This window comes from Urocitellus parryii, chromosome 1 (genome assembly GCF_045843805.1).
Source record: "Urocitellus parryii isolate mUroPar1 chromosome 1, mUroPar1.hap1, whole genome shotgun sequence".
NCBI lineage: Eukaryota > Metazoa > Chordata > Mammalia > Rodentia > Sciuridae > Urocitellus > Urocitellus parryii.
The window spans coordinates 97538949-97566324 of NC_135531.1; the positions used below are offsets into that span (position 1 = coordinate 97538949).

General features: G+C 33.8%; 1 protein-coding gene and 1 non-coding gene across 7 annotated transcripts in view; one reads left to right on the top strand and one right to left on the bottom strand.

The window, feature by feature from the left end:
• Positions 1-10453: 10453 nt before the first annotated feature.
• Positions 10454-10527, top strand: Trnaa-ugc (transfer RNA alanine (anticodon UGC)). The gene has a single exon. It is a non-coding gene; the product is annotated as a tRNA-Ala (tRNA).
• Positions 10528-15091: 4564 nt separating this feature from the next.
• The window catches only part of Nr3c1 (nuclear receptor subfamily 3 group C member 1), a 93605-nt gene continuing 81320 nt past the window's right edge, over positions 15092-27376 (bottom strand). For all 6 annotated transcript variants that reach the window (XM_026384454.2, XM_026384457.2, XM_026384456.2 and 3 more), the window contains exons 7-9: positions 25888-26018; positions 19877-20034; positions 15092-19332 (exon numbers count right to left, since the gene is read on the bottom strand). In XM_026384454.2, coding sequence (XP_026240239.1) covers positions 19180-19332; positions 19877-20034; positions 25888-26018 — 442 coding nt within the window. In that variant the 3' untranslated portion in view covers positions 15092-19179. The remainder of the gene's footprint in view (positions 19333-19876; positions 20035-25887; positions 26019-27376) is intronic.

Consider the following 27376-nt stretch of genomic DNA (forward strand, 5'->3'; position numbering starts at 1 on the left):
GGTTGCTGGGTATGCTGAAACAGCTTCCTAGCCCCACCCCACCCCCATATGAGCAGGGTGCCCCCGTGATCTCTTCTTCAAGGAATTTTCCCTTCTATACTCTTGAATCTGCAGTGGATATGGGATTGCAAATTCTTGATATGCTATCAAAGTATCTTTCCGGTTGTCTGTAATGCAAAGTGCTTAACATCTCTTCAGTGATTGCAATCTCTTTTAACAACATCTCTTCACTAGCCCCAGTTTTGTAAGCACTTTTCTTGCCAAACGCAAGTTTTAAAAGCTGCTTTTCTCTGCTTTCTGCTCCCATTTCTCACAGTCAATATGGCTAGAAACTTTCAGCAGTATCCATGCCACTAACCAAATGCTCTGCTCTCTTGAAATTTCCTCCACCAGATTAATTATTTCATTGCTTTTAAATTCAGCTTCACACAATCTCAGGACATGCCAAAATGTACACAAAGTTCTGTGCCAGAATGTTATCATGAACAACCTCTAGTCCAATTACCAAGAAAATCCTCATTTCCCTCTGAAACTTCATGAGCACAGTTTGTTTTTCTGTGGGTTTTCTGGTCTTCTGAGCTTTCACCAGAGTCACTCCTTAAACTCTTCACACAGGCTTCTCTAGGCTGGATTTTCAAACTCCTCCTGCAAACCAGGTCAGGTTAGTTGTAGAAACAACCCTACTTCTAAGTACCAGTTTCTGTGTTAGTTGGGCTTTTGTCACTGAGACCAAAATTCCTAGTAAGAACAACTTAGAGGAGGAAAAGTTTATTTTGACTCTGTTTCAGAGATTTAGTACCTTGTTGGCCACATTCATTGCTGTGGTGAGGCATTACACCATGGGTGGAAGGCCATGGTGGAGCTACTAAGTTCATGACAGCTGGGAAGCAGAGAGAGGTTTAGAGCAAGAGGCTACAGGGAGGATGAACTCTTCCACAGAACACCCTCTGTGACCCACTCCTTCCATTCATGCACCACCTGCATACATTTACCACCCAGTCAGTTCATTCAGACTAGGAAGATTGATTAGGTTGCAGCTCTCATAATTCAATCATTTTACCTTGGAACATTCCTACATTAACAAAGGCACTTTTGGGGGAGTCACCTCATATCCCCACTTTGAGGTTTTTGGCCCATTTTAAAATCAGATGGTCTGTTTTCTTACTTTTGAGTTTTAGAAGTTCCTTGTGTTTTGTGTAACTGTTCTTTTTTTTTCTTTTTCTTTCTTTATTTTTTAAATACACAACAAAGTGGAATGCATTACAATCCATATTACACATATAGAGCACAGTTTTTCGTATCTCTGTATGTAAAGTATGTTTATGCCAATTTATGCCATTATACATGTACTCTTTTTTTTGCATTACAATTCTTAATTACACATATATACCACATTTTTTGATATCTCTGTTTGTATATAAGATATGTTGGCACCAAATTCAAGTCTTCATACATGTACTTTGGATAATGATGTCTATCACATTCTACCATCCTTGCTAATCCCCTTCCCCCTCCCTTTCCCTCCCACCCCTCTTCCCTATCTAGAATTAATCTAATCCTCCCCTGCTCTCCTTCCCTATCCTACTTTGAGTCACTCCCCTTATATCAGAGAAAACATTCAGCATTTTTTTGGGGGGGATTGACTAACTTCACTTAGCATTATCTTCTCCAGTGCCATTCATTAACCTGCAAATGCCATGATTTTGTTCTTTTTTAGTGTTGAGTAATATTCCATTGTGTGTGTGTATGTGTGTGTGTGTGTGTGTGTGTGTGTGTGTGTGTATCACTTTTTTTATCCATTCACCTACTGAAGGGCATCTAGGTTGGTTCCACAGTTTAGCTATTGTGAACTGTGCTGCTATAAACATTGATGTGACTGTGTCCCTGTAGTATGCTGTTTTTAAGTTCTTTGGGTATAGTCTGAGAAGAGGAATAGCTGGGTCAAATGGTGGTTCCATTCCCAGATTTCTAAGGAATCCCCATAGTGCTTTCCAAATTGGCTAAATTGGTGTATAACTGTTCTTTATTGGTATGTTTATTGCAGGCTTCCACCCCCAGTCTGTGGTTTGTCTTCATGTTTTTGACGTGGTATCTTGCATAGCAGAAGTTTTAAATTTTTATGAAGTCCAGCTTATTATTTTTTAAAATATTTTTTACAGTGGACATAATACCTTAATTTTATTTATTTATATGTGGTGCTGAGGATTGAGGCCAGGGCCTCACATGTGCTAGGTGAGCATTCTGCTACTGAGCCACAACCCCAGCCCATCTTATTATTTTTTCATGGATTGTGGCTTTGGATTATATTATCTTGGGTAGTTCCTGTATCTTCTAGGAGTTTATTATTTATGTATTTTCAATTTTAAGAATTTATTTTAACACATTATAGATATACATAATAGTAGGGTTCATTTTGACATATTCATGAATGCATGTAAAACATAAGTATTCTCAGTTTCAATCCCAGTACTACTCCCTTGTGTCTCCTCCCTCCGTCCCTCCTCTGCTCCACTGATCTTACTTCTATTTATTTATCTTTACTTAATGCATCATAGTTTTATATAAATTAGGAACGTATTGTGGTATATTCATACATGCATCTTAGTATAATTTGGTAAATTTAATTCCTCAATTTTCCCCTTTTTCTCTCTTCCTCCCTCTCCTTGGACCCCCCTGTGCTCTGCTGATTTTTCTTCTATTTTCATGAAATCCTCCTTTTTATTCTTTTTTTTTCTCTTTAACTTCCACATGTGAGAGAAAATATTTGACTCTTGACTTTTGAAGCCTAGCTTATTGATTGCACTTAGCATGAAGTTCTCTAGTTCGTTCCATCAGATGACATAATTTCATCTGAGTAGATCTCCATGGTGTGTGTATGCCACGTTTTTAAAATCCATTTGTCTATTGATGGGCTTGTAGGTTGGTTCCATAGTTTGGCTTTTAAAAATTGTGCTGTTATAAACCTTGGTATGTATGTGTCACTACAGCATGCTGATTTTAATTCTTTTGAGTAAATACAAAGGAGTGGGATAGCAGGGTTATATGGTGGTTCCATTCCTAGTCCTTTTTCAGGAATCTCCTTACTGCTCTCCAAAGTGGTTGTCTTAATTTACATATCACCAACAATATATAAGTAAGTGTACTCTTTCCCCCACATCCTTGCCAGCAGTTGTCATTATTTGTATTCTTGATGATTGTCATTCTGACTGGGGTGAGATAAAATCTTAATGTAGTTTTGATCTGTATCTCCCTGAGTGCTAAAGATGTTGAAGATATTTTTATATATTTGTTGGCCTTTTGTATTTCTATTTTCAAAAATTGTTTCTTAACGATCTTTTTTCCATTTATTGAGTGAGTGATTAGTGTTTTCTTTTCTCTCTCACTCTCTTTCTTTTTTGGTGTTGTCTTTTGAGTTCTTTATATTATGGATATTATTCTTCTGTCAGAACAGTCACTGGGAAAGATTTTCTCCTATTACGTAGGCTTCCTCTTCATACCCTTGTTTCCTCTACTGTGAAGAAGCCTTTTAATTTAATGCTAAATTCTTGGTTTTATTTCTTGAGCTTGAGGAGTCTCATTGAGGAAGTTGATATATGTGTCAATGTGTTGGAGGGTTGCCTCTTTTTTTTTTTCCTAGTAGTTTCATTGTTTCTGTTCTAATTCCTAGATCTTCTATACACTTTAAGTTGATTTTTGTGCATGGTGAAGGGTTTCATTCTTCTATATATGGATATCCAGTTTCCCAGCATCCTTTGTTTAAAAGGCTATCTTTTTTCTCAACATATGTTTTTTGGTAGCTTTGTCAAGGATTAGATAGCTGTGTTTATGTGTATTTGTCTCCATGTCTTCTAGTGTATTCCATTGGTCTTCATTTCTGTTTTATGCCCATACCATCCTGTTTTTGTTACAGTAGTTCTTTAGTATAATTTGAGATCAGAAATTATTATGACTCTAGGCCCCCACTATTGTTACTCAGGATTGCTTTGGCTATTCTGGGTCTTTTATTCTTCTGTGTAAATATTTGGATTGTGAAGAATGTCATTGGAAAACAAAAACACTTTTTGCCTATTGATGATAATATAATGTCTTTTGAATTTTGATGTATGGATTTGACTCTGTAGATTGCTTTTGGTAATAAGACCATTTTGATGATATTAATTATACCTATCCAGAAACATAGCAGATCTTTACATCTTATAAGATGATCTTCAATTTATTTTTTTCAGTGTCTATAGTTTTCATTTAAGAGATTTTCACCTTTTAGGTTTATTATTAAGTTTTCCCTTTTTTGAGCTTATTGTGAATGGAATAGTTTTTTTTTTTTAAATTTCCTTCTTGGCAGATTCATTATCAGGGTATAGAAAAAGCAATCATGAAATTCATCTGGAAAAATAAGAGACTTAGAATAGCTAAAGCAATCCTTAGCAGGAAGAGTGAATCAGGTGGCATCACTGTACCAGATCTTAAACTATACTACAGAGCAATAGTAACAAAAATTGCATGATATTGGCACAAAAACAGACTGGTAAATCAATAGTACAGAATAGAAGACACATGAGACTAACCCACAAAATTAAAATTATCTTATATTTCACAAAGGGCCCAAAACATGCACTGGAGAAAAGATAGCCTCTTCAACAAATGGTGCTGGGAAAACTGGAAATCCATATGCAACAAAATGAAATTAAACCCCTGTCTCTCACCATGCACAAAACTCAACTCAAAATGGATCAAGGACTTCTGCCTCTTACAGAAGAAAAAGTAGGTCCTAATCTCCATCATGTGGGATTAGGCCGCAATTTCCTTAATAAGATTCCTGTGGCACAAGAATTAAAATCAAGAATCAATAAATGGGGTGGACTCAAAACTAAAAAGTTTCTTCTCAGCAAAAGAAACAATCTGTGAGGTGAATAGAGAGAGCCTACAGCTTAGGAGCAAATCTTTACTCCTCACACATCAGATAGATCACTAATCTCTAGGGTATATAAAGAACTCAAAAAGTTAAGCACCAAAAAAACAAATATCCCAATCAGTAAATGGGCCAAGGACCTGAACAGACACTTCTTAGAAGATGATATACAATAAATCAACAAATATATGAAAAAATGTTCATCATCACTAGCAATTAGAGAAATGGCAGATCAAAACTACTCTAAGATATCATCTCACTCCAGTCAGAATGGCAGCTATTATGAAGACAAACAACAATAAATGTTGGCGAGGATGTGGGGAAAAAGGTATATTCATACATTGCTGATGGGACTACAAATTGGTACAGCCAATATGGAAAGCAGTACGGAGATTTCTTAGAAAATTGGGGATGGAACCACCATTTGACCCAGCTATCCCTCTCCTCATTCTATACCCAAAGGACTTAAAAACAGCATACTACAGGGACACAGCCACATCAATGTTTATAGCAGCACAATTCACAATAGCTTAACTGTGGAACAAACCTAGATGCCCTTCCATAGATGAATGGATTTTAAAAAATGTGGCATATATACACAATGGAATTTTACTCAGCAATAAAAGAGAATAAAATCATGGCATTTGCTTGTAAATGGATGGAGTTAGAGAAAATAATGCTAAGTGTAAGTTAGCCAATCCCAAAAACCCTAATGCCAAATGTTTTCTTTGATATAAGGAGGCTGATTCATAGTGGGATAGGGAAAGGAAACATGGGAGGAATAAATGAACTCTAGATAGGGCAGAGGGGTTGGAGGGAAAGGAGGAGGAATAGGGTTTTAAATGATGGTGGAATGTGATGATCATTACTATCCAAAGTATGTAGGAAGATACAAATTGGTGTGAATATACTTTGTATACAACCAGAAATATGAAAAATTGTGCTTCATATGTATAATAAGAATTGTAATACATTCTGCTGTCATATACATATAAATAAAAATTATACAAATATAAATAATTATTTATATAAATAAAAATAAATATGTAAATAAAAATAAAAATTAAAAAAGGAAAAAAAAGTTATGCTACTTTGCTGATTTTATCAGACCTTTTATCCATTTGTCAAACTTCTTTTGGAGTTTAAGTTTTTTGGGTCCACTAGATGTAGAATTACATCATCAGCAAACAGAGATAGTTTGACTTCTTCTTTTCCTATTTATTCCTCTTTAATTTCTTTCTCTAATTGCTATAGTCTCAAGAACTATATTGAATAGGAATGGTGAGGGTGGACATCCTTGTCTTATTTCTGATTTTAGAGAAAATGCTTTCAGTTTTTCTCTGTTCAGTATTATGTTGGCTTTGAGTTTGTCATATATACCTTTATAATGTTGAGGTAATTTCCTTCTGTTCCTAATTTCTATGGTTTTTTTTTAATATGAATGGGTCCTGAATTTATAGTTTTTTCTGCATCTGTTGAGATGATCATATGATTTTTGTCCTTGATTCTATTTAATGTGGTGAATTATATTTATTTATTTGTGTATGTTGAACCAATCTTGCATCCCTGAGATGAATTCAGTTTGTTCAACAATCTTGTTAATGTGGCTTTGAATGTGGCTTCCTAGTATTTTATTAAGGATTTTTGCATGCATGATCAGGAATATTGGTCTGTGATTTTCTTTCCTTTATGTGTCTTTGGTTTTGGCATCAGGATGATACTGATATCATAGAAAGAGCTTGGGAATGTTCCTTCTCTTTCTGTTCATGGATAGTTTGAGGCGGATTGGTGTTCTTTCAGGGTCTGGTAAGAATTCATATAGTCCTGAGTTTTTCTTTGTTGGAAGACTGTTACTGCTTCAGTCTCATGTTTGATATTGGTCTGTTTTTTATGTCTTTTATATATTCTTGGTTCCATTTGGGTCTAGGAATTTGTCAGTATCTTGTAGATTTTCCAATTTATTGGCATATGAGTTTTCAAAATAGTCTCCCAATAATCTTCTGGATTTCAGATTTGTCTGTGGTAATGTCTCCTTTTTCATCTCTAATGTTGTTGATTTGGGTCTTCTCTGTCATTCTTTTGGTTACTTTGGCTAATGGTTTATCAATCTTGTTAATCATTTCAAAGAACCAGCTCTTTGTTTCATTGGTCCTTAGTGTTTTTAAAAATTCTTTTATTAATTTCAGTTCTGTTCTTAATTATTTCCTGTATCTCCTGGTTTTGAAATTAGTTCCTGCTTTTCTAGGACTTTGAGGTATAACATTAGATATTTTTTATTTGAAAATTTTTTAAAATGTGGGTGTTTAATACTTTAAACTTTCTTCTTAGTTCTGCCTTCATAGTGTCCCAGAGATTTGGTATGTTGTATCACTGTTCTTATTTGTAGGAATTTAAATATTCCTCCAAAGATCCAGTCTTCATTTGTGTTTCCAAAGTACAAATCTCTTGTGTTTACGTGATGTGTGTAAGTTTTCTTGCTGTTGGTTCCTAATTTCAATCCATTATGATCTGAGAAGAGGTATGGAATATCTCAATTTTTGTATGGTAAGGCTTGTTTTATGCCTTAAATATGGCCTATTTTGTAAAGGTTCCATGAGCTGCTGAGAAGAAAGCATATTTAGCTGTTGTTGGGTGAAATATTCTGTAGATATCTGTTAGGTCACATTTGATTTGTAGTATTGTTTAGGTCAGAGATGTCTTTATTATGTGTGAGTGACCTGGCTTTTGTTGAAAGGGTGTGTAAAAAGTACCAAGTATTATTGTATTAAGTCTCTTTGGAACTTTAAATAGTCAAAAAGTGTTTCTTTTATGTAATGAAGTGTACAGGTATTTTGAGCATAAATATTTACTATTGTTATATCTTCTTTTGGATTGTTTCCTTTATCAGTGTGTAATGATCTTCCTTGTCTCTTCTAATCAGTTTTTTGCTTGAAATCTGCTTTATCAGATATGAGAATAGCTACTTGTACTTGTTTTCAAAATCCATTTGCATAGAATATCTTTTTCCATCTTTTTACTTCCATTTTGTGGATATTTGTGCCTATAATATGTTTCTCTTGCAAATGGTCTATGGTTGATTCTTGTTTTTAAATCAATTCTCCCAGTATGTCTTTTTAAAAATATTTAATTTTTTGTTGTTGTTGTATATGGACACAGTACATTTCTTTTATTTATTTATTTTTATGTGGTACTGAGTATCCAGCCCAGGGCCTCACACATGCCAGTTGAGTGCTCTACCACCGAGCCCCAGCCCCAGCCCCCCAGTATATCTTTTAATCAGAGAGTTGAAACCATTTACATTCAGTTATTATGGAGAGTTGTTCATGATTTTTCTATCATTTCAGTTTGTTTCATAGATTTTATTCATAATTTTCATTTGCCTAATTTCTCTTTTAGAGAGCTGCATCTGTTTGAGAGCTCTGGGGTTTGTTTTTGAATTCATCTTTGCATAGTATTCCTTTAAGTAGTTTCTGTAGTATTGGTTTGGTGATCATGATTTTTTTAAAATATTTTTTAGTTGTACATGGATGCAGGGTTTTTATTTTGTTTATTTGTTTTTATGTGGTGCTGAGGATCAAATCCAGTGCCTCACACATGGGAGGCAAGCACTTTACCGCTAAGCCATACCCCAGCCACCATGAATCTTTTTTAATATTTTTTTTAGTTGTAGATGGACACAATATCTTTATTTTATTTAGTTATCTTTATGTGGTACTGAAGATCAAACTCAGGGCCTTACATGTGCAAGGCAAGCACTCTACCACTGAGCTACAACCCTAGCCCAATGAATTATTTTAGTTTATCCTTATCATGGAAAGTTTTCATTTCCTCTATAATTTTGAATAATAGCTTTGCTGTATATAGCAACCTTGGCTGGCAAATTTTTCTTTCAGAACTTGGATTATCTCTTTCTAAGCCCTCTTGGATTTTATAATCTTAAGAAGTCTGAAATGTCTTATTGGTTTATACTTCTAAATGTGATTTGACATATTTTTCTTGCAACTTTTGATATTCTATCCTTTTTCTTAGGCATTTTGATTATAATATACCTTGGGGGGTTTGTTTTTGGTCTTATTTGGGTTTCTATATGCCCTCTGAATGTGGATATTCATCTCATTCCTAAAGTTTGGAAAATTTTCTGCTGTTTACTGTTCTTATTGTTATTATCTTGTATTTCTATGCCCTCATACATTCTGTTGACTCTTAGGTTTAGTCTTATATTTTGCTTGTGGTCTTTAAATTTTTTCCCCTTTACCTGCCTACTGAGTATTCCAGCTCAAATACCCCATCTTTGAGATTCTCTTTTTCGTATTCTCTAGTGGTGCTACTTCCAAGTGAATTTTAAAATTTGATTTATTGTCTTTTATTTCCATGGTTCTGATTTATTTCCTTTCAGAATCTATTTCTTCCCTAAAATGGTCTTTCACCTCCTATAATTGCTCCCTTAATTCATTTCTTAGATCATCTTTTAGCTTATTAAACATTTTAATAATTTAAAGAAGTTTTTCTCTGGTATTTCCTCCCATTCCATATCCAAGTGTTCCTTTGTTGGACATTTGTAACTTTAAGGAGGAATTTTTTTTTTTTTAATTATCGATGGACCTTCACTTTATTAATTTATTTAAATGTGGTGCTGAGAATCGAACCCAGTGCCTCACACATGCTAGGCAAGCGCTCTACCACTGAGCCACAACCCCAGCCCTAGGGAGGATATTTGTTTGCTTATTTCCTCATATCTTCAGAGTTTTTGGACCTGTTGAAATAGGTTCCTTTTTCTCTTTTGTGAGTCTGTCTTTTTGTGTGTAGTTGTTATCTTCTGCAGTAAGTTCTGTATTGTTGATATCTCTCAGCTTCAGCATGTAGGTGCAGTATAATCCATTTCTTAGTGGAACTACTAGTGCCTCCCAGTTTGGTGCTGTACAACTACAGAATTCATTCACTCTTGTAGAGCTGCTGTTACACTGTAGGCTTTTCTGTACCTTCTTTTTCTGATTTTGCTGTAGGAGTAAATGTCCAAGAGAGGGACCTAATATACCCTTCTAGTAATTCCTACTTTGGACTTATTTATTGCTTTGGGGTTTTGATCTCTTCTATTCTGTGTGGTAAAGTGTTGTTGAAGCTTGAGCAGGATTTTTTTTGTGTGTGTGAAGGACTGTCACTTTACTGAGTTCTGGGTGTTGTTCAGCCAAGGAGTCTGTACCCTGTGAACTTACAGTATTATATCAGTCACTTCCTAGCCCTTGTTAGAAAAGGAAACAAGACAACAGCAACAATCATAGTGGTCAATATACAGCATTAGAACAAATGTCCACTGTATACTATGGCATGCACATCCTAATCACTGCAAAAGAGGAATGGTTGGGTCTGCATTTAATAACAGCAACGATAAACTGCCATGACCTAGATCTAGCATTAAACAACAGGTGTCAACTGTGCCTTTCCCATGGCTAATAATTGCTACAGCATGAATGCAGGGAGGTCAGCAGTTATATAAATTATTCTGGAGGACAGTGAAATTACAGTTCATTAAGAATAAAGAGGGCTGGGGATATAGCTCAGTTGGTAGAGTGTTTGCCTTGCACGCACAAGGCCCTGGGTTCAATCCCCAGCACCACACACACACACAAAAAAAAAAAAAAAAAAAAAAGAAAAAGAAAGGAAGGAAGGAAGGAAGGAAGAAAATGACTGGGAAAGTGAAACAAAGTTTAAAATGCAAAAGGTGAAGAAAGGTACTAAAAAGGGGAGAGAGATAATAAGGAATGCCTATAAAGGAAGAGTAAAAGGGGGAGGGGCAAATGAATTTGTTTATAGAAGGGGGAAGAGAGGAGGAGTAATTAAAGAAAAAAAATTGAGAGTCAAACAGAAAGTCAGACCAAAACACACAAATAAGCCTTATCCCTCTGAGATCAAAAGAATGTGAAATAACAGCTGATTGAGGAAATAAAAAAGAAATATATAAGGAAAATGTGACTTAAAAAGAAGAGAAATAAATGAAGATATACATAGATTCATGAGCCAGTCAACACAGCTATAACACCTGCAGCCATATTCATACTTATTGAAAAAAGGAGAAAAGAAAAAGAAAAAACAGACAAAAATAATGTCTTTCAGTTTCCTCTTGGGTTGTGCACCCCTTAGAGCAGGACTGGGGGTTGTTAAATCCATCTTCTGTCAGCTGGAGTGGCCTGGAACTGAAGCTGGTTGTATTGGTTCTCTGGATCCCTGCTCAAAGATTTAAGTTGAGACAAAATGGGAAGTAATGACAATTGGAGTGTTGTCTGTTCAAACCAGGTAGATGCCCTCCTAAGAGCAGTACTGATTCATTCATTCTGTATGTGAGGTTCAGGCAGCTGCTGCTTAGTTGTGGCTGATTTTTCAAGCTTTGCCTTGAAGTATCTACTCTAGAGCAAACAATTCCACCTATCTTATTGCCAGGCAAATGCTGATTTTTGTTGGGCATCTGAATCTGGGAGAGGGTCCTGTGAGAGCTCCACTCTTAAAAAAAAAAAATAGAGAGAATTTTAATATTTATTTTTTAGTTTTTGGTGGACACAACATCTTTGTTTATATGTGGTGCTGAGGATCGAACCCGGGCCGCACGCATGCCAGGCTAGCGCGCTACCGCTTGAGCCATATCCCCAGCCCCAGAGAGCTCCACTCTTGAAGCTCATCTCATACATGCCACCCACCTACAAATATGATCTTCCCAGGACAGACTTGTAGTGCAAATTTGCCCTCTTGTCCAGGGATTTCTCTGGTTAATCCCACAAGCTTCCAAACCCCAAGGGGAAAGCAAGAAGCATTCCCTTCTGCATCCTTGCCTGAGTCCCCCCGGGCACAAGCCCCCTCTGTTTCTGCCTCAGTTGAGCCCCTCTAAGGAGAACTCTAGATCTCAGGCAGACACATACAGGGACAAGTCAGTAGGAACACTCAATTTCAGATTGCTCCTCTTTGCCAAATTTTCTTTGCAAATCCAGTCTTGTCTTTCTTCTTGGGTTTCTCCTCCTCTCAGCAGTAGACTGATGCTGCAGCCTTGTTACCTGGATTCCCTAGGTATTCTTTCCTGTCCTATGTTCAAATTGCATAAATTTCTGTCTCTGTGATTCTAATACTGAGATTTGGTGAATTTTCCCTGTTACCCACCTCACTAAGAAGAAGTATTCCTGCTAGTTAGCTTCAGAGTCACAGAGCAAGTGGAAGTAGCAACCTCCCTCTACTCCTCCATCTTTTTTCCTCCTCTTCAAGTAGTTTTATGGTTTGGATTTTAAATATAGGTCTCTGATCCATTTTGAAATATTTTTGGTTAAGAGTATAAAGTTTATTTCTGGATTCATCTTTGCATGCAGCATTCAGTTATTTCAGCATCATTTGTTGAAAACTCTTGGCTTCATTGTATTGTCTTTGCTCCTTTGTTGAAGATCAGTTGACAAATTTACATGGGTCCATTTCTGGGCTTTGTGTTGTGTTCCACTGGTTATTGATCTATTATTATTATTATTATTATTATTATTATTATTTGCTAATACTATACCTCCTTTAGTACTTGTTTATGGTAAGTCTTCTCTTTCAATATTGCACTGTCTATTCTAGGCCTTTTTCTTTTTATATAAACTTGAGAATTGATTTATTGATATCCAGAAAATAACTGTCTGGGATTTTGATTGGGATTGCATTGAATCTATAGATCAAGATGAGGAGAACTGACTTCTTGACAATATTGAATCTTCCTTTCTGTGAATGTGGAATTTTGCTCTGTTTATTTTATTCTTTGACTCCTCTCATCAGAATTTTGTAGTTTTCATTATATAGATATACATTTTTATTAGATTTATACATAATTATTTTATTTTGAGGGTATTTTCAGTTTAGAATTCAACTTATTCATTGTTGATATATAGGAAAGTGATTTATATCTTCTCTTTGTATCTCTCAACCCTGTTAAAATTTCTTTTAAGTTCCATGAATTTGTTCTTTTACATTTTCCATATAGATAGCCATGCCATCTATGAGCAGTTTTATTTCTTTCTTCCAAGTCAGTATACCCTTTATTTCCTAATTGGATTAGCCTGCAATTCCAGTACAGATTGACAAAAGAGCAAGAGGGGATATGCTTGTCTTGTATCTAATTTCCTATCCTCAAGTGTGATGTAACTGTAGGTTTCTTTGGAAACAATTCTTTATTAAATAACTCTATAATTCTTTTATTTCATATTTTTATACTGTAGTCATGCAGCATGTAGCCATTTCTATTTCTAGTTTCCAGTTTAAAAAGTTTAATCATGAATGGATGTTGGATAGTTTTCAAGTGATTTTTCTGCATCTTGATAGGATCAAATGATTTTTCTTCTTAGGCCTGTAGATGTGATAGATTACTTAATTGATGTTCAAATGTTGCACTTTGCATGCTTGGAATAAATTTCATTTGGCTATGTTGTGTAATTATTTTTTTGGGTTTGGTTTACCAATATTTTGTTGAGAATTTTGTCTCTGCATTCATGAGATATTGGTATGCATTTTTTCTTATAATGTCTTTATATGGTTTTGTTATTAGGGTGATGTTGGCTTCTTGGAATAAGTGGAAAAGTGTTCCTTTTTATTACATCCTATGGTAGAGATTGCAGAGATTTGAAATAATTTCTCTCTTAAATTTTGGCAGAATTAACCAGTGAATCCATCTGAGCATAGTGCTTTCTATTTTGGAAGATATTGATTCAATTTCTTTAATAAATAAAAACCTATTCAGGTTGTCTTTTAATGTGAGTTTTGGCATGTTTTATCTTTCAAATAATTGGTTCAATTCATCTTTATTATCAACTTTGTAGATATAGAGTGGTTCATATACCTGATTATCTATTTAATGTCAAGGAGATCTGTAGTAATGTTTCCTCTGACATTTCTGATAATAGTAATTTGTGACTTCTTTTTTCCTTAGTCTGGCTATAGGCTTATTAATTCTGATTTTTTTTGTGTGTAGAACCAACTTTAGGTTTTAGAAATTTTTCCTAATGATTTCATTTTCCATTTTATTGATTGATTTCCCTTTCAGATTCTCCAATTTTTGTTAGTTCTTGACCTCTGCTTATTTTGTTTTTTCCTTATTTCCTAAGATGGATGCCTAGATATTGATTTTAAGATCTTTAAATCTTACCAATACATGCATTTTATGCTATAAATTTCCTAAGTACTGTTTCTTCTGTGACCCACAAATTTTGATATTTGCGTGTCCATTTTCATGTAGCTCAAAATATTTCAAAATTTCTCCAGATTTTTTTTGATCCATGTATTTTTAAAGATTGTTCAATCACCACGTTTTTTGATTGCATAGCTTTTTTTGTTATTGATTTCTAGTTTAATTTTGTTTTGGTTTGAGAGAAGACAGAATATAATTTCCATTCTTTTAAATTCATTAAGATATGATTTATGGCCCCTTTGAATTCTGTTCCATTGATCTATTTGTCTGTTTTTACACTAGTACAGCTGTTGTATTGTGATTTTATAGTAATCTTTGGAATCAGGAAGAATAACTCTGTGTTCTTTTACTTCATATTTTTATATTGTAGTCATATAGCAAATGCTCATTGCACATATGATGGATAAGGCACATTTGGTTTTTAAAATCATAATACTTTTTTCTTAATGATTAGTCTCTTGTGGAAAAAAGTATTCATAGGAAAAAATTTCAGGTCACCAATTCGTAGATAAGGCATGAACATAGTATGTTTTAGTAGATACAGAATAGATTATATAGAACCGCTGGGTCCTCTCCCTCCAGCCTCTATGTTCTGTATTGCACAACACTGCTACATTTATTAGGCATTTATTCCTTCTTCTGAGAGAAAGAGTGGATTTTAAACTAAGAATTTTGATTAGATATTTGTTTGTGTAAAAAGTTATCTTTCATTATAGACACATTTGGAGTAACCTCAGAAGTCAGTTTTTCCTTCCTTTAGTACTTTTTGCAGTAATAGGCCACACCATTTGAGGAATGAATGCAATAATCTTTGCGTCCTTGGCTACAGCTCATTTTGAATTTGTTGTATTCACATGCATACATTGCCACATTGACATTTACATATCCACTTTATCATCTCACTGTTCCTGAAGTGGTAACGACCTTCAGTAGAACAAAGAGGGGAGAAAATAGGAAAATTGGAGTTCTACAAAAGCATGGTGGGAGTCACATGATAAAAAGCAGATTTTCTTTATTATGATGTTTCTCCATATTTGGCATTGCTGTAAATGGCTAACTAACATTTACTGCCAATTCAGTACAAATGTGTGGTTTGATAATACCAGAACAGCGAATTTAAATGAAAAATAAAAGTTAAACATTTCCACACAAAATATTACAGTCTGACATTTCACTGCATAGGTAAAAAGACATTTTTTAAACTACAGATTATTATTCAGCATGAATAGAAAACTACAACTTTTATTTTTAAACAGGAGTCACTGGTTTTAATTTTTACACATTTTAAAATTACTGTGATAAAAAATAATGAAAAAGCTTCTTAATAATGCCATACACAGTATAATATAGATTTGTCCCCATTATATAGCATTTGTTTAATATACAAAATAGAATATTGACACACTTGAATCTATATGTAGTTAAGCAAGTTATTTTAGGAGGGTATTTTCATACAGCCTTTCATCAGAAAATAAAATCCTTCTTTCAGACATTTTCTAGAGAGAAGCTAATCCTTTCCTGAAAACCTAGTCACTAATCCTTAGACCAGGTTAATTGAAAATAGTCTGGAAAATAAAACTTCTATCTAAAGTGGTTTAAAGTGTTTCCATACACTTTTATTTCCTCTTCCCTCACTGAAACCAGGCACATAAAAACACATTCATCTACAGCTACATTTGTTGGGGTGACCAACCAAGATCAAAAATCTCACTGATGGCTACCATGATTATTGGATTTTGACAAATCAAACTATAAAAATATTGTTCATTTCACAGAGATGTAGTTTTTAAAATATATTTAAAAGGGAACTAAAATAAGACTTAAGTAAAATTGGAATTGTTCCTCCCCTCCCCTTTCTCTCCCTCATTGTCCCCGCCCTCCCAAATTCTGAAGTGAGGCTTTCTTTTATGTGCTTGCCCAGAGTCTTATCCTGTGTTCATTATTATGCTCTTTGAAGACACTAACCAATCATGCTAGTTCTCCTTTTGGAGTGGTGAAGTTACCCTCCCCCCCCAAGAGAAGGCAGGTGAGCTCCTTCAGGCTACCCTTCCCCAATTTTACACAGATGGGTGTGTGTGTGTGTGTGTGTGTGTATCTATCCCCAAGGCTCAAGTCCTTCTCCTCAGTTCTGATTGTATAGTATCCCACAGTAATGCCTAAAAAACACTGAGAGGATCACTTTTTTCTACCAGTAATTAAAAGTATTTTTCAGGATTTGTTATGAGTCATCTAGGCATGCCATGGACTCTTACTGAAAGTCACTATAAACCTTAATAGTTATGGATGGCGAAAATGACACGCTGTAGAAAATGAAGCTGCTTTCAAACAGCACTCTTCTTTTCACATAAGTCTATTATGCTTAAAATTCAGATAATTCTTCTTTCTCATGTATTCTAAGAGCATAACTTCTTTTTCCATTTAATGTAAAGCCTTTTATACTTGTTTTATGAATATCAGTTGGCTTTTTGTTGACAATAAAGTGCACGTATTCTGTTTTTTCAAATTCTGAGCTCTGTTTTTTTGAAAGCCAAAGTGATTATGACTGAAGTAGGATTAATGTGTGATGTGCTTTCTGGTTTTAACCATAACATACTATAAATGAATAATAATCTACTTTTGAGAATCTCTTTTTGAAACTTAACACTGTCATTGATAATATTCAAGTGGTATTTCTTAGGCACCATAAATTTCACATCCAGTTGGGTTACAAACCATATCTTAAGAACTTTGAGATCAATTTAAATCATTACTAAAGGAACATTCCCTTTTAGAGAGCATTCAAAAAGCAAAGGATTACATTTTTTATTAAATAATTTCTTTAAAATACTGAAAATAACAAACAACATTCAAAAGCATTCAAAGAAAACAAACATGTTCCTCATTCTACTTATAAATGAACTCTTGTTGTAGGGTAGAAAGGAATTAGTGTATTATTGGTATCCTAGAGATTTTGCCCTATTTACATATTGCTGGTACCTCTGTGCATATTATTGCCAAACTTCTAAAGCCTCTGGTTTTATTAACCTGTTGGAGAGGCTGTATGTGAAAGTAACCCTGTTATTTAGATGGTGCCTGTTAAGTATGTAAGCACCACCTTTCTGTCCCCTGCTTACATACTTCAGTGCAAAGAGATTTAGTAAACCAAACCTGCCCTGACAGACTCACTGTTAGAATGAGAAGGGTGGTCAGAATGGGAGGCCAAGGATTACTTCCCTCTGTGATCTGATTGGGTCAGAGCCTCACCCACCTTCACTTGAACATGGGGCCAGTTTTCATCTCCTTCCCCTAGATCAAATCTGTTTGGTGTCTGAGACCACTGCTGCCTGTATGAATGCTTGTACACACTATAAATCATATAGGTTATCCATCAACATTTCTTTGACCCCTACAAAAAATATATAACATGTCGTGATAAAACAATCTCATCTAAAAATCATTCTTATTTTACACTATACAAGCTATTGTACAATCATTTTAATAAATTGCATGTAAAGCTGCAGTAGCCCTTCCCTTCCCAGATTAGTGAATACCAATATGATATATATCTGAAACTATAACTAAATATAAAAATATATTAGAAGTTTCATATTTTTAATATTAGATTTTCAGTTTTCTATTACACAAATAATTTGGCCACCTTGAATAGAAATCAGATTTCTTGTGGCTTAGTAAATATGTTTTGAGTTTACATAAAGTTGGTAAGGTGCACACAGAAAGGGCTACTACAGCTTCTGTTTTGTTTAAAATGACAATTCTCAACAGTGAAGAAATTCACAAGACTTGTGTTAAATTCTATGGCACACGTAGGGATGTGAAATTATACAAACATTGATAATCTGACATTCAGTTCTAAATCACAAAAATCAGTAGCTGAGCTTTCCTGTATTACCAGGAAAGATAGACCAATTGGTAACAGATGGGAATGTGAAAATGGGTATCTAGCCACTTTTGCCATACTGGAGATTAAGTTTTTGGGTAAAGTTTAATGAGAGAAAATTACTTGGTCTGATTAAAAATCTCTTAGCTGTGTTACAACTGTTATCTGGAATTATAACTTTTAAGAAGTTATTCAAACTACTACAAAAGGTCCCGAAAAAGAATTAGATTATCAATTTTCTTGCCACCTAACCATTGCAGAGATAGGGCATAAGGTACAAAGAGGGCCTCTTGGTAGTTATTACTTTTTAAAATTAGTCTTTTGCAGCCATCATCCACAGTTTACCCAGTAGGTCACTGGACTTAGGTGCTCTATACCAGTTAGGACGGTTAATTTTCACAACCTATATAGTTCTCCACTGAAGCAGATATATACAAAATATGAGCTTTTTTTGACAAGAATACTGGAGATTTGAGTCAATTTTTGTGGTCTTCTGATAGCTAAGTGCCATCAGGTTAGAAGCACCAACCCATTTTCACACAGAAGATTAATGTTTAGAGTTTATTTAGGAAAGCTATGAACTAGCTGCCCATCTTAAACAGCTGTACAATAACTTGAATACAAAAATTATGTAAGAAAAAAATGAGCAAGCGTAGTTTACTGAATATAAAGGAAATTGTTAAAACTAGACAGTAATAGCTATAAAAGGCACAACTTCCCTTTTCTGATATACACTTGTAAACTTTTTTCAGGTTTCCATGCATAAATCAAAAATGCTATCCTAACTATACATGGGGAAATACATCAACAAAAAGTCTAGAAATTTATCTAGCCAACTGAAAAGTATGAGCATGAAGTTCATCACAGGGACTTTGGGCACTGGTGGTTTAGGTGCCATCCTTTTCTGACAGTAGAGATTGCCCTTACATTATTGTTTCTAATTTCTGGGATATACCACCTGGTAAGTTTGACTGTCTACTTTCCCATCACCTAAAAAGTGATGACTCAACTGCTTCTGTTGCCAAGTCTTGGCCCTCTATAAACCACATGTAGTGCGTATTTATAAGGAAAAAAAGAAAACCGACAAAAACAAAAAAACAAAAACGAAAAAAACAACAAAACATCTACATGACAGATTGGTAATTTGTACAAGAAAAGCTATAAATTCAACTTTCTTTAAGGCAACCTTTCTTAGTAAGGCAGTCACTTTTGATGAAAGAGAAGTTTTTTGATATTTCCATTTGAATATTTTGGTATCTGATTGGTGATGATTTCAGCTAACATCTCTGGGAATTCAATACTCATGGTCTTATCCAAAAATGTTTGGAAGCAATAGTTCAGGAGATTTTCAACCACCTGAAAGAAAATAATGATTAGGCTTTAAAAGTGAACATTTCACACTCACTAGTCTTTTTTTATTTTTTAATATCTGACCCGAAGTATATGAATCTCTACTGGAATTCTACAGGTGAAAAGAAGTTTAGTGAAGTAAAATAAATATTTAAGTACTAAAGGCTTTTTAAATTCCTTAAATTATATGTAGAATTATATGGAATTAAGTATTTTATGATGAACTGCAGTATCATAAATATATAGAAGTCATATTTTCCTAATTTAATAGCTCATTCATATAAAAACGGAATTTCACCTTGTAAAACAGTGCTGTTAAAGTCTGTTACAGCATGGTGATTTTTTTAAATATAAGATTAAAATAACATTTCATAATTGGACTTAGGTAAAAAGTATGCAAAATCAAAGTTCACAAATTGAACTCAAAACATCACCAAAATCTACAAACTGGGGTTGAAGTAGATTAATGTGTAAAACTATATACATTAATCAAACATACTTATGTTCCACAGAATTATTGTTATAGTTGACTTTATTGTTTGATACTTACTTCATGCATGGAGTCCAAAAGTTTTGTCAGTTGATAAAACCGTTGCCAGTTCTGACTGGAGTTTCCTTCCCTTTTGACAATGGCTTTTCCTAGCTCTTTGATGTAGGTCATTCTGATTTCATCAAACAGTTCTTGGCTCTTCAAACCTTCTTTAGGAACTAAAAAGTTAAGATGCAGTTAATTCAAGAATTTCCTTGATATAACTTTTCATATACCAAACTGGACATTTAACATCATGGTTTGCATTTTCTAAATGCATTCTAAAATGGATGCATTTTCCAAGGATTATGAGACTATAACCAAGATAGAATATATGATTAGAGAATTGGAGGTCTTAACCTTGGGTTTCTAACTTACAAAATGGGGGTCAAATATTGTTTTGGGGGTCATCAAATATTGATTTGATGACAAAATAATACAGTGACCAGTTAACTTTGGCTGTCCTGCACAAAATTCTGGTTTTGCGATAGATGGCTTCAATAATGGTTATTCTTTAACTGATTTATTCCACCAGTTATATCTTAGAACATCTGCAATATTACCAGTTAATTAGAACTTAAAAATTAGATTATATTTTTCAGTGTCTAAGCATTCTGAGTTGATAAAAAAGAAAATGATTTTTATTGTAGCCTATAGATAAGTCTTAGTAGGGAGCAGGTTATCTGCCTTTCTTTATGTACTTAAAACATGGAATCTGGATTGTAAAATTGGAATAAAAATAATTTGTAGTATATTAATCCTCAAAAATTAGTGCTAGTAAGGACAATAAACAGAGGACTAGTCATGGTCACAACTCACAGAAAGATGTTTATAAATTGTTTTATTTTTCAACTTATGTGCTCCTAGGATCACTGGTTCTGTGTTAACAATTGCTAGGGAGAAATATAGGATTCGGTGGCAGAAATTTAAGAAAAGCTGAATGTTTATTATAAAGGAAGATTTCTGAATTTTAGGAATTCTTGGAAATATTATGTACTCTTCATACTTTTGTTTAAGTACTGTGTTGTCAGTGATTGTGGTCATGCCATAAGGGCAGAGCTGAACAGCTGTGACAGACTGCAAAGCTGAAAATGTTTACCAACTTGCCCTTTAAAGTTTGACATCTCTTGCACTATACATAGAGTATATTCTTTCACTTCAGCCTTTATGTTTATTTACATATTGCTGTAAATATCATAAAGTTGGATTATTTAAAAAATTCAGTCTTTCAGTTAAGCTTGGAGCATTTAGTCCATTTCTACAAATAATGAAATTATTGATACATTTATATTTATTTGCGCTACCTTATGATGTGCCTTTTTTCTCCTATCTTTCATTCTTTTGTTTTTTGTTACCCCATTCCTCTTTTGTCCATAATGGTTTGGTAATCTGCATATTCTAGTTGTCCTCCTTGAAATTTAATTTGAGCTTATATGAAGTTATTGTGTATTTTAGTTCCATTTTTAACACCTAAAGATATTACATTAGTTATTTAAAAATAAATAAATGTTCTGAAAAATAATTTTTAAAAAAAGAACACTGATGTATTTAGACCATTTAAATTTAAAATGATAATATAGCTGGATTAACATCTGCGATGTTGATAACTGTTCTAGTCATAACACTTTTTTTTTGTTTTCCTTTTATCTTGTCTTTTTTCCTACCTTGTTTTCATTGAGCATTTCATGCTTTCATTTACTCTTCTCTCTTAGCATATCAACTATTACTCCTTTTGTTTTTAGTGGTTTCCCTAGAGTTTGCAGTATGTATTTACAATAAACTTATGTCCCTTTTTTCAATCTATACCACTTTATAGATTGTAATGCAGGTACATCTTTTTGGGGGTGGGAGTACCAGGATTGCATTCAGGAGCACTCACCAGAGCCACATTTCTCAGCCCTGTTTTGTATTTTATTTAGAGATAGAATCTTGCTGAGTTGCTTAGCACCACCCTGTTGCTTAGGCTGGCTTTGAATTTGTGATCCTCCTGTCTCAGCCTCCTGAGCTGCTGGGATTACAGGTATGTTCCACCACTCCCGGTGCAATGCAGGTACCTCTTAACAGAGGGTTCCCAATTCTCTTTCCTAATCCACATAACTTTGCTGTTGTTCATTTCACTTATCCATCTGCTTCAGTCATCCAGTACATTATTATTACTTTGAAGTTACCAACTAAGGAAAAAAATGTTATTTTACCTTCATTTATTCTTTGTCTCATGCTCTTCCTTCCCTATGTAAATCCATGTTCCTGACATTTTTCCTTTCTTCTTAGGAACGGCTTTTGACACTTTATGTAAAATAGGTGAATAATTCCTTTGATTTTTGTCTGAGAAAGTCTTTATTTCTTATTTGCTTCTGATGGTTAATTTTGCTGGATACCTTATACTAGGTTGGGAGTTTTTTTGTGTTTTAAAGCACTTTAATTATTTTATTTAACTCTCTTTTTGCTTATAGGCTTTCTGATGAGAAGTCTGATTTAAGTCATAAATAAGCTGATTTTTTTTTCTGTTATTTCTCTGCAGTTTCAGTGTAGGATATATATTAAGGCGTAAATGTGTTGCTTTTTATTTTGCTTGGTGTTCTCTGCATTTCCTGGATATATTTTGGCTTCTGTCCTTAATTTTGGAATTAATTTTGTGTTAATCTGAGTAGGAGCTGACCTGTATTTACTGTTTGTTGTAGGTGCTAGCGTTTCAGTTCCCTTGTTTTACACCCCGCCCCATCCCCCAGCTCCCTGAAGCTTCTTTTTAACTTCTTAAATAGCTTGTCCTGAAACTCTCAGTTTCAATCCACTGTTATAGTGAAGCCCTGTTGATATGGTGGTTATAAGATGTTGAGGAGGGAAAAGGTTTAAAAATACTTAAAATTAAATCTCACTCTCTTCTGCAACTTGGCTTGAATGCCTGGGCTGTACCTTTCAAAAATGTTTCTTAACCTTTTTCCACCCCCCTCCCCTCCTACAAGAGAAAGGAAGGCTAGAAGGGACTGGAATCCTTCATTTGCCTTTTTCTTCAGGCCCTGATAAAGTTGTTTTCTCAAAGCGTAGGCCTTGGTTATGGAGAACACTCTCTAGATATTTCCAGATGTTTACTTTTCCTCTTCCTACTAACAACAACAAACAAACAAACAAACAAAAAAAAAAACAAAGGAAATTTTCTCTCATTTTAACCATGAAGAACTGGTAGAGTTTCTGAAAATAAAACCCAAGTGTTGGGAAATTCCGTAAGACTAGATTCCCAGGAGCTTTGAACTCTCAATTTAGTTCTCATTCAGCCTCTAGCAGTTCATCAAAATTACTGTAGTCTTCCTATCATTTTGCTAGCTCTAGTGGCTCTGTTCCTAGTAAACTGACCTTGGTTAAGAGCTAAGTTTCTAAATTTGCCTGTTTCTCCAGATTTGAGGTGGTGGTTTGCCCTGTGACCTCAATTCTCTGGACCCACCCACATCCATCTATCCATCTATTTATCCATCTATCTATACATGGACTTTCAGGATATATGTTATAACTTTGTTGCAGTTTTCTTGTATATGTAATACAAACATGTACACTTTAAAAAGTTGTATTTTGGATGATTTCTTTAGCTATATATGTTGTTCAAGAGTCTAATCTGCTTTTGACCCACCTTTTGCTTTGACAGTTTCACTTATATTTCCAATCATTGTCTTTAAATGTATTAAATGTACTAATTTACAAGGTTCTAAAAATATCCTTAAAGAGAATGCTTCAGAGTAAACTTTACCTTTTGAATTTCTACCTTTACTTAGTTCTTAAGCCCAGCATTGTAGTGGAAAATTAGAATACTAGAATTAGGTACCTAACAGAATAAAAATCTATATTACATGGTAAAGGGACCTACAATATACATAAATATCAAAAAGCTCAGTGAGTTTGATATGTATAAAATTTAGACCATTACTTTTTAAAATTGCTAGTATCCAGACATTGAACTATACCTTGTATCTATCAAAATCATGCTCAGAACTTTATGTAACTGTTCACTCAAGTTGTTTCTTTAGCAAGTATACTGTTAAAGGTAACCTTCTCTAGCAATGATCTTGTAGGTTTTTTTTTTTTTTTTTAAACACGAGGTAATGGAACATCTTCTTCCTTGGTTGAAATATTAATGTTCCTTGCAAAGATACTATGAAAGAATTTAGACTGTGTGCTTTGGAAATGGTTAGATATCATGTGCAACAAGTTTTTTTGGCAACTATGAGTTGCCAAAAATGGAATGAAGACTTTTAATAGTAATTACATATTTGCTCATTGGTATATTAAAAAAGGTATTCAGCCATTACCTTGATGTTTTATAAACATTAACCTCATATGTGATTTTTAATGAAATGGCCTAAAGTTTACAATTCTAACTGGTTCAAAGACCTCCTTTTTAAAAAAGGCTTAAGAGTTGTTTTAAGTTCATAGAAAAATTAGGTACAGAGATTTCCCATATATTCCCTGTTCTCCCCACTATCACCATCCTCCTATGAGAGGGGTATATTTGTCATGTAGTTAATGAACCTACATTGGCATATCATCACCCACAGTTTACATTTGTGTTCACTCTGGGTGTTGGGTGTTTTGTGGATTTGTGGCTTTATATTTTGTATAATGACATGTATCCATCACTATAGTATCACACGGAGAATTTTCATTTCAAGATTTCATTAGAAATCTTGAGTTCTTCCTGTTCATCCCTTCCTCCCTCCTAACTCCTGGTTTTAATTTTTTCATAGTTTTATTTTTTACAGAATGTCACATAGTTGGAATCATACAGTATGTAGCCTTTTTACATTTGCTTTTTTAACTTAGTAATGTACATTTCAGGTTCCTCTCTGTCTTTTTAAGTGCTGAATAATGTTTCCAGTGACTGGATGTACCAGTTTTTTCATTCACCTAATGAAGGGCATCTTAGTCACTTGCAAGTTTTTGCAATTAGTAATAAAGCTGTATTAAATATCCATGTGGTTGTTTTTGTGTGAACATACAGTTTCAACTCCTTTGGGTAAATACTGAGGGTTGTAATTGCTAGATCATGTGGTAAGAGTTTAGTTTTGTAAGATATCACCAAACTGTCTTCCAAAATGGCTATACTATTTTGCATTCCCACTAGCAATGAATGACAGTTCTTGTTGTTCCATATTCTCTTCACCATTTGTATCTTATTGTTATTTTAATTTAATTTCCTTGAAGATAAATAATGGGTAGCAGATATTTTCATATGCTATTTGCCATATTTGTTTTCTTTATTATATCTTAATTAGATTAAGACCTTTTAATATCTATCATATCTTCTTTAGTGAGGTGCCTGTTAAGGTCCTTGGCCCATTTTTTGAATTCTTTGTATATTTTGGATACTGGTTCTTTATCTTAGATGTGGCTAGACCTTCCTTTTATTACTTATTGAAAATTGCCACATAAAGTACTAATAGACAAAATGATTTTTATTTTTTAAAGTTTTCTGGATTTATTAAACATCTTTGCTACTTCAAAGTAATAAGTTTAAATGTCAGCATCCTTATCGAACATTTAAGTTTTTTAAAAAAATAAAGTCTAGATGCTATTTTCAAAAGACAGAGTAGTTCTGTCCAGCAATCCTGTTCCAGTCTACAGTAATATCTTTTCTAGGATGTATCTTTTTCTTCTATAAATTAATATACTTGCTAATATTTATTTTGTATTTACAAGTAACAGTGCAATAGAGAAATGAAAGCATTGTTGGCTTTCTTTCTCCATGTCCCATATACTGATGTTTTCTAAGATCAAAGGAAGGAAGAAAGCAGTCTGCAGAAATTCTGATCAACGGTGATCCCTGTGCAGCTTATATAACTATTTATTTTGTACCTATTTTGTCTTAACAGTCTCGGTATCACTGAATATCCCTTAAGAATTTTTACATTTATGAAAATCATCTACGTAGCAGAACATAGTATAGCTATTAGCAATTCATTAAAAACCTTTGTTTCTAGATTTTCATGTTTCATGCTTTTGACATATTTAGAAGTAAATTTTAGAAGTGTATATATTCTACCAACCTGAAGAGAGAAGCAGTAAGGTTTTCATACAGAGATACTCTTCATAAGATACCTGAAGCCTTTGTAACTCAGAGGAAACATATAGCATATGTTTACATTGGTCATACATGCAGGGCAGAGTCATTCTCTGTCTGTGAGAAACAAATACGAGTGTTTGAGTGTTAGAAAGAAATAGTGCTAGTTCCAAAACAGTACTATTTCATTTGTTTTACAAAATTATAAACACATAAATGACAACATAACTATTGCCATTAGTGCTAATTCCTTAGGAAACCAGAACTTAAAAGTTGTTTCAGGTTCTAGAGTAAAGAGACTACTGAATAAATTAATTTTACATTGGAGACATTATTTTATCATGCATTGTCATGTATTGCATTATTTACTTTAGAATTTATTAGCAGTTGCTCAGTTAAAATCAAGGATTAACACTTGAATATAGCCAGTTAGAAAACAGTTGTAGATCTTAAAAATCATAGGGTATTTTTTACAGCATTACTTTCTAAAGACAGATATGTGACATTGTTTATAGTTAGGCAAAGACTACACTTTCTGATACCACAAATCTTTTTAACTCACAGTATCAAATCAACTCTTGATTATGATTCTCAACAGTCACTATCACATCTATGATTTTCAAATAGATCTAAGATTTCCTGACTTTTGAAATGACACTAAGAACGTGAAGCTGTGCCTGGTTCATGACATTTAAAATACTTTAAGAAATTTTGTTTTTTACATTTCTATTAGAGAGTGATCTTGGGCTTAACAGAAAAAAATAAGGTAATTATTTTTCTCTACTGAAGATATACTTTATTTCTTTGTATAATGAAATAAATTAGACATGAATTATATGCTGCCAAAGTGATATTTCATGGTTCTTCAAATTTAAAGCTTCTTACCAATCCCCTAATAAAGCTATTTTCCTAAGAGCTGTCTTTATTCCCTTTTACTTTCTTATTCATGATTAGATTCCTCATATAACTTAGAATGTCAACAAAATTTTAGTAAAGGAAGTAGAAAAGGCATTCCTGTTGGCTGTGAAAAAAATGTACATATATACATACATTTTTCACAACATTATGACCTAAGACCAACCATGAAAGACTATATATATAGGGTCAGAACTTGAATGCATCCTTTCTTACACTCTAAATCTGCCTGTTGGGAGACACCAGAGTTGTATGAAAATACGGTGAAGAAAAGAGAGCGAGGCCTGTCTAATACATGCAGCATAAGAACACAAGAATAGTAGCTGAACAGTGAATAAAAATAATCCTTTAACAATTCGTTAAAAATCTTTGAAAAGTTCTCTTCCATATTCTACAATGAACATGAACACGAAACTAAAGTAAATTTCTTGGGAAGTAATTTCCACTTTATGTAAGGAATTGTATGGGTCTATGACTACTTAAATCCAAATTGGAATGCCCTAAAAATAAAAACTCTGAACTAGGTTACTTTAGTTTTACAAATGAAAGTGAAAATGTTG